Raw genomic sequence first — 7,542 nt, 5'->3', positions numbered from 1 at the left:
CCAAAAAGGATGGGGAAATCCGGAACTCGGTGCTTTCCTGCGGTTTCCATGGCGATGCTCCAGATGCTCCTGCCCGGGCCAGGACCCCATGCTGTTTGACTGCTCCCGGTCCGGATATTAGAAACTAGCTGCATTGCAGTCCACTTACCTTTGACAAAATTATTTGTACAATTTATAATACACAGTAAGCTGGAATTGCAATTAGGACTCTACATCTCTTAATCTCCTTTCAATGGGTCTTTAAAATAGGGATTGAGGAATAACAATGCTAAAACAAGCATAGAAAAGAAATTCCTCTAAAGTTATACTAGATTTTTATTCACTTTTTCGTCGTATAGTTTAAGCTGAAGGAGTATATACAAAATAAATATGATTTTTGTGCGATTGCGTGATTCGTTTTGAGATTAGGTTATGAGTGACTAAGACTACGGGCTACGAACTAATGGATCCACGCTGGCGGTGAATCGCATTCACGAGCAGTCGCAGGGACTACTAAAGCTAAGACTGGCTTTCCGTGCAGGAATAATCTCTCATGCTCACACCTTGAAGATGCCAAAGTAGCTTCGATTGTTCGCCTCCCGCAGGACGACATTGCGATCGTTGTGAATGTCCTTCAGGTGGATCCTCTCATTGCGCTCCAAGTGGATGAGTCCGCTGGTGTGGCAGGTGTGCACTTTGTGGGGCATGTTGGTGGGCACCGTGTTCAAGCACTGCAGGAAGGGCGTGTCTCCTTGGAAGACGATGAACCCGTTCTGGTCGTGCGAATTATTGTAGCATATCTGGGCGTATACGTAATATAGGCCCGGAGTGAGCACCGTCAACACGCCATCGTGCGCTTGAAAGTGTCCTTCATATGAGTTTTTCACGTGATCATTGCCAATGTACATATCCCCATGATAGCCTTGAAAAGGATAGGCAACGTATTATTTTAAATATATATTAAAGAGAGCTCAGGCATTCCCTTACCCATATTCCCTAGGTGACGCTTCCTGCTGCTCAGGTGGAAATGGGCGGCTGGCCTCGAGTCATCGGATCTGGCTGAAATAAGAGATTCACCTGCAAATTAACAGAGGTGCAAATAGAGACTTGGTATTCTTTTTCTGCCAATTGTTTCGCTTTTCTTGACTACACACCTTTGCGAACTAAGTGACGGCGCCGGGAATGCATCCTGCGTCGGTGGTGAAGTTTAGCGGAGCTGTAGGTAAAAAAAACATTTTATTATCATAAATAAAACTTTAAGAGTTTTCGTTCATTAGTATTTTATACTTAAAGAAATAGGAAAGCTATTTAAGTCTTGTCAGTTTAATACAACATTTAGTTTATTTAAATGATATATGTACTTATATTATATTTATCAGTCCCAATAATATGTCTAATTTTATATATTAAAGAGATTTATAGAGAACTCTTTACTCACCTCTCCTTTAAAACTGCCTCATTGGATGGCTTTTCCTCTAGCTCCGTGTGATTTCCCCCTATATTCTGCTGCTCATTGCCAATATCGGCAATCGAACGAGATTTTCTGTTATGGGATAATCAAACATTATACCTTTTGAGTATCCGTAATCCCAGAAAATCCCCCTCATGCTCACCTCTCCAGCTTCTTTTTGTGGGCATTATAGCTGGTAAAGTCGTCAAACACATTATCGTCATTCGAGGCGGAGGAGGCGCTATCCGTTTCGCCCTCGCCCTCGGCGGTGGTCTCAGATGTGGGCGTGGTCTGCTCAGTGTGCAGATTTTGCAGCTTGTTTATCATATCGGTGTAGTCATCGTAGTCCGTGTCACCATCATCCAGGGAGCTATAGTTGTCATCGTCCTCCTCCTCGTCCCCAGTAGGATCCAGACCGTCGACATCGTCCTCGTCCTCGTCCTCGTCATCCGTGAGGCCATCCACCTTTTTGGGAAAGTCGATGAGCGCATTCTCGTACTGCAACGGGGAGATGGGGTCAACATTTTGGGTCAAAACACTTGGCCAAGTACGTGACTGCAGCTGGCACATATCAAACATTCAGTTGGGAGGTTCATTTTTAGACGCACGCCCGCAGCAAAAGCTGTTTCGTCATCATCCTAATTGATGGCGCCTCCCTCAAAAACATATTATATATGCACACTATACAAATTATATTTAAAGACGAACAAAGTCTCAAGAGAACCGCTTCCACAGATGCCCAGCCATCAAAATATAAATAAATCCTAAAATCGTGAAACGATGTCTGGCCATTAGGCCATTTGATGATCCGATTTGATCCGATCAATCGTCACATAAAACCAATAGCAATCGCTCGCCTTGAACAACTATAGCTACAGATAGGTTCCAATAGTTTTCCTCTTTTATTGGGGCTTTTACCTTGTGTCACTTGGGGATTTGTATCTCATAAATTACATGGACCGGCTGGCGCCTCATCTGCGCCAAATGTATTTCATATTTTAATTAAGTGTTTCTCTGAGTAAAGAGCCATTATAATAAAAACAATCTATCAGTATTCCTCACAGGCTTTTTGTAAAGCAGCGTAGCAAAAAGAAACAGATTTAAAAAACAGATGAAAACGCTCTGAATTTATATTTTAGCACATATTTCTATAAATATTTTTGTATGTCCCACACAATAACCACATATATCTGGGCATTTTTGGGGGCATTATTTTTAAAGAGGAATACATTCTTACCGACTAGAAAATGCCTTATAAGATCTCTTTGCTTTAAAGAAATGCGTGAAATTGTTTCTTTAATTTGCTTGTATTTCACACCTAAAACGCAAAAACGTACATAATAACCACAACCCTATGTACCCCTATTAAAAACTCAAGTACTCAACCCAGAGAATAACAAAATTATTTCCGACTTTGTAAACAATGCGAGAGACCTGTATTTACCTCAGACAAATGTTACAGCCTGCCCATTGAAAAATATAAATATTGATGCTTAAGAGTGATTTTTACAATAGCTCACCTCCTTTTGGAACTCGTCAAACTCATCCAGATAGTTAATGCCCAATCGCTGCTGGAGATGATCGACGACTCGCTTCAGACTCTTTAACTCCTTGTCCAGATGCGTGATCCGCGATGTCTGCCAGATCTGGAAGGAATTTCAATTGAAATAGACTTATCTTAATTCGTTTCTAATCATCAAGTCGTTAGCACTTTGCCAATTAATTAAATAAGCCTCAATTAAACATCTATACTTGGTACTAAGGCCCAGCACATCGTATAACACCTAGTGCCGCGAACTTTTGACACCCGAAAAATATAAAAATTATAACTGAACGAACAGATAGAGGCGAGGTACCGACATCGCCACTCAGGCACATAATCTGCTTAATGGATCATTAAAATTCGGGCCGAGCAGAGACCTCATATACACAGACACTTTTCATGTTTCGACTGCCACCCGAAATCAAAAAAGAATGGCTCAACCTAGACCACTATGCGCACTGGGGGCAAACAAAAATAAACACAAATAAAAACTTGTACTGAATTCTTGTATAAATTATGGACAGTACGGCGACCCAAGAAACTTGTTTGAGGCTCGTGTTTTGGATTTCCAGTAAACCAATTTCCATTAGGGCTTATCGAGCGATCTGTAGATCGATCGCAGCGCCTGCAGTTTGTCACTTTCACATGCGTAGCCCAGATGATGAGGGTCATGCGTTGAGGTCACTTTGATTGGATGTCAGGATATGGAAGGGGCAGCAAAATTGAATTCAACAAAACAACTACTTTAAGACTTAACAGAGATTTATGGGGAAAACAAAAGTTATGGCGCACGTCAGTGGCTGAAGCCAATCATTTACAAGTCAATTGACAATTGTACGATTTCCGTTCACTTAAGCCAAAGTTGAGTGGGTCACGGGTGTGTGGGGGACTTGTTGTTGGTTGGGGAAGAAACTTAATCTTTAGCCACACAAATCCGCAACTCAGCGGCCAGAGTCATGCCCAAAGTTATCAGCGAAAACATGACCCAAGATTTATCGGCTGCAAATGCATAACAGAACAGCACAGAACAGAACAGAACACAATCCCCAGTGGCATTTAAAATGGTTCAACAACAACAACAACAACAACAGCAAACTGACAACTACAGATAAACAAAAAAAATGATTCTAGCATCTGCATCCGCTTTATTTGGATTAGCTGGATCATTAGGAACCGATTTGGCCTAAAGACGTGTCGGTGATGACAACGCTTGATCAGACAAGAAACCGGCGACTTTTCCATTCTAAATATAGTTTCATGCCAAATTATAGTTAACGTATCTGCGACGGCCACGGATCATAAAATCTGTTTTCATTTCAATTTATGCATCTGGGGAATTTCGTTTTTAATTTGGCATCAGCAACGACTTTGTGACAAACAGCTCTATGAACAGAAGCGTGCCAGAGGTTAAATATTCATTTTTAGATTGCGATTTCGGGGGTGCCTGTACATATATGTGTTTCGTAAAGTCCAATTTGCATTTATATTTATTCGCAGTTTATTATTTGTAGGCTACTGAAATAAACATTTCCGATGAATCGTGGGGTCTGTTGTTTAAGTCTTCGCAGAGTCTAGAAGGCAGTTCATGGCTAAATCTCTAAATGGAATCTATCAAGTCTTTGGGCTTTTTGTAGTACAATCTTGGTTTTCAAAAGAAAACAAAACTCGTTAAGAGAGTTTTCAGACAGATAAGATAGATATTTTTATATTAATAGCTCTTAACTACTTACATATAACTGTCCGAGAATAATAAATAAAACTTGTTAACTTCTTCTTTAAGTTTTTTGTCTTCTTTGGTTTATCGAAATATATTTCAGTAGTTAGTTATTTTTCGTGTGAGAAAAACAATTAGCTTTAAACAATTATAATCGTGAGAGCGCCACTTTTACGCCTAAGATAACATTTAACAACATGGCCAATAACAATTCATTCGTATCTTTATTCGATGAAAAGACCCACCAATAACTGATATCTCCACACCTTTAGTATTCCAACGCCACACAACAACAAACAACTTTCTAGGATATCTGATCGAATTTTTTGTACATTGATATTTGTTCTTGATATTTTGTAAGGATCACCAATATAAAAGTTAATTATTTACCAAGGCTAACTGATCTGTGTTTACAAATCTTGTAAGGTGATTTTACATATTTTTAAGGGGTTTGGTAAATTGGGTTAATCAAAATTTTTGTCCTAATTTAAAATAAGAATGTGTCATGTTCTTGTTCTTGATGATTTTGTAATGCAGTAGTTAATAATTTATTGGAACTACAACTGACGATCCAAATGAGCTATTACAGTTACTCATGGCAGATCCGGCAGAACTTGCTATATATCTTCTGGGGAAAACTCACCGTAAGAGTCATAATGGCGATGACCAGTCCCAGTCCGATGACCCCCAAGACGTAGGGGATCAGCTGGCGGGTGCGGCGCTTGGCGGACGCCGCACTGGTCACTTTGGCCGGAAAACCTTCGTTGGCACTCGTTGGCGTTATAAACGGCTTGAGAGTCTCGGCAGTCATAATTGATGAGCACTGTGGCACTGTGGATTTTAGATCGAATCGGCTGGGGCCTCCAGATGCGATGCTGATGATAATGACGATCTTGCCCACCCCCACTCAAGGGCACTCGACAGCTGCTCCCACTTGAGCTTTGTCGTTATGTACACTATACAATCACAATCACATTCACAATCACACTATACTGCAAAACACTTTTACAGACAGCTTTAGATAAGCTGCGACATCTACATATAAGATATATTTCTTTGCGGCTGCTGACTATGCCCTTTTTGAGAGATAATATGTTCCTTGTCTAGACGGGACAGATTTTCTTGGGGCTGCTGTTGCTGGTTGTTTTTCCCTTCCGCGATCGGCAATTTGCACAAGAGACTTGCGAGAACGAGTTTTGCGAGATATTTTCTTGTTTTATCAGTTCTTGTCCGCGATAAAAGCCCAGCAAAACACACTTATTTTTAGTAATTTGCCCACTGGCGAAATTCGATCTTGGTAGTTAACTGAAACGGTTAACGTTTTTTTTGCTAAGCACGCACGCACGCGCTTGTTATGCTTCGATTTTACCGGTTTTTATTAAACGTCCGTTCGCGTCGACGATTTGAAAGAGAATGAGTGTAAATTGAGAACGGGAATCGGAATCGGAATCGAGCGAACGGCACTTGCTTTCTCATGAACGAGCAGGCAGCAAAGAGCGAGGGAGACAGATCCAATACACGCCTCCCTCTCTCACTCGCTCGCACGTCGAGGATGCGGCCTACTTAAGGGCGCCTGCGCCATTTACTTTGTGTAATTAATTTTTGCAAGGCTCTCCCAGGGGTGGTGTTGTTGTGATACAGTGGACATTGGATAAAAAAAATCAGAAAGAGCTTGTATACTACACAAAAAAAAGAATCAAATCGACTTAGAATTTGTATATGATGCCAGCTCTTTAACTTACAAAAATAAATGTGGAAGCACGTACTTAAATGTTATATAAGATATGGAAACTGCCGATGCATTAAAAATTTGTACATGTGCATCATGGAAAGACTTCTTTAACTTTTCTATAATCTTATTTTTGAGTAAATATTGCTTTATAAATTCAGCTTGGAAAAATTAAGAATAGTTTATTTATAGTTATCGGTAATTCATTTCACATAACATATATTATATCAATAAAGGAAGTCATTTATTTATGTATTAAAACCTCTAATATGTTTCTGGTTTTTTCTTAATTTTTTCTTAGTCAGAGCATACTGTACTCGATTCGATTCCCCTGTGTCCATATGGCAATCGTAAGTAGCAAACCGTGTTTGACTTTCTGCGCAGTGTTTTCCACAGTTTCTTTTATTTAGTTTTATGTGTTTTGTGTATAGTACTTAAAACCTCCCCCTGGATATTAATAGGGGTTGCTTGATTGCTTTTTGAAATCTGCACCACTGTAAGCGGTTAAGTTTCACAGCAATAGGGTTTCTTTTTTTTGTGTGGCTTGCTTTGTTGGGCCCCCTTTATGACTTTGGCATTGAAGAAATCCCCGATCTCCGATCTCCGATCCCCGGTCTCTGAGGCGCAGCTAATTGAATTCCCTATAACGAATGTTTGAAAGAACCCCTGATAAGCGTAGAGAAATTTTAGCATTTCATTAAAATCGTATTTATTATTACTTAGAGCGCTCGACGGCTTATCAGAAGCCGAATGTCTAAGTACGGGTTCTAATTGCGGGAAAAGTAGGAAGCCATAAACCTAATGCTGATCCGATCTGCCACCGTCGCGACAATCTGTCTGTCCGGCCGGCTGCCAAAAAGATCCGTATCGTAAATCTGACCGACACCCTTACGAAACAGGCAAAGATGCAAATGCCGGCGCTGGTCAGCTAATTAGTTTCGAATCGACGGTGAGGACAGGTAGCCACAGGTAGAAATGTGGCCAAAACAGCGGGGAGCAGAATGGCACGCGAAGTGCAGGCCTCACGCTTCCGGTGCATCAATTAACCCATTAGTCTTGACAGTTTCTCAATTTATGGGTTCTTCAGGAACCATAATCTTTTTGGGTAAGTTTTTTTCACAATGTTA

At 40.6% G+C, this 7,542-nt stretch overlaps 1 protein-coding gene across 2 annotated transcripts; it reads right to left on the bottom strand.

Moving 5' to 3' along the window:
* Positions 1-297: 297 nt before the first annotated feature.
* LOC128256506 (protein eiger) lies at positions 298-6,110 on the bottom strand. Of its 2 annotated transcripts, none has more exons than XM_052986915.1 (7): positions 5,330-6,110; positions 2,950-3,075; positions 1,593-1,927; positions 1,418-1,522; positions 1,134-1,195; positions 967-1,056; positions 298-901 (listed from the first exon to the last, which is right to left on the bottom strand). In XM_052986915.1, the coding sequence occupies exons 1-7, from the start codon at positions 5,495-5,497 to the stop codon at positions 537-539; spliced, it is 1,251 nt and encodes a 416-aa protein (XP_052842875.1). In that variant the 5' UTR covers positions 5,498-6,110; the 3' UTR covers positions 298-536. The 2 variants fall into 2 exon arrangements, with proteins under 2 accessions (XP_052842875.1, XP_052842876.1); XM_052986916.1 differs by having other exon boundaries at positions 967-1,038.
* Between the last annotated feature and the right edge of the window lie 1,432 nt (positions 6,111-7,542).

The sequence above is a fragment of the Drosophila gunungcola genome (assembly GCF_025200985.1).
Source record: "Drosophila gunungcola strain Sukarami chromosome 2R unlocalized genomic scaffold, Dgunungcola_SK_2 000020F, whole genome shotgun sequence".
Classification (NCBI taxonomy): Eukaryota; Metazoa; Arthropoda; class Insecta; order Diptera; family Drosophilidae; genus Drosophila; species Drosophila gunungcola.
This window is presented reverse-complemented; position numbering and strand designations above follow the sequence as displayed.

Bases quoted from the DNA above. Each gene is read 5' to 3' on its own strand.
- LOC128256506 (XM_052986915.1), bottom strand. From the start codon at position 5,497: ATGACTGCCGAGACTCTCAAGCCGTTTATAACGCCAACGAGTGCCAAC. The intron at 3,076-5,329 runs GTGAGTTTTCCC...AATTCCTTCCAG, and splicing joins TCGCCATTATGACTCTTACG to ATCTGGCAGACATCGCGGAT. The intron at 1,057-1,133 runs GTGTGTAGTCAA...GTTAATTTGCAG, and splicing joins CCGTCACTTAGTTCGCAAAG to GTGAATCTCTTATTTCAGCC.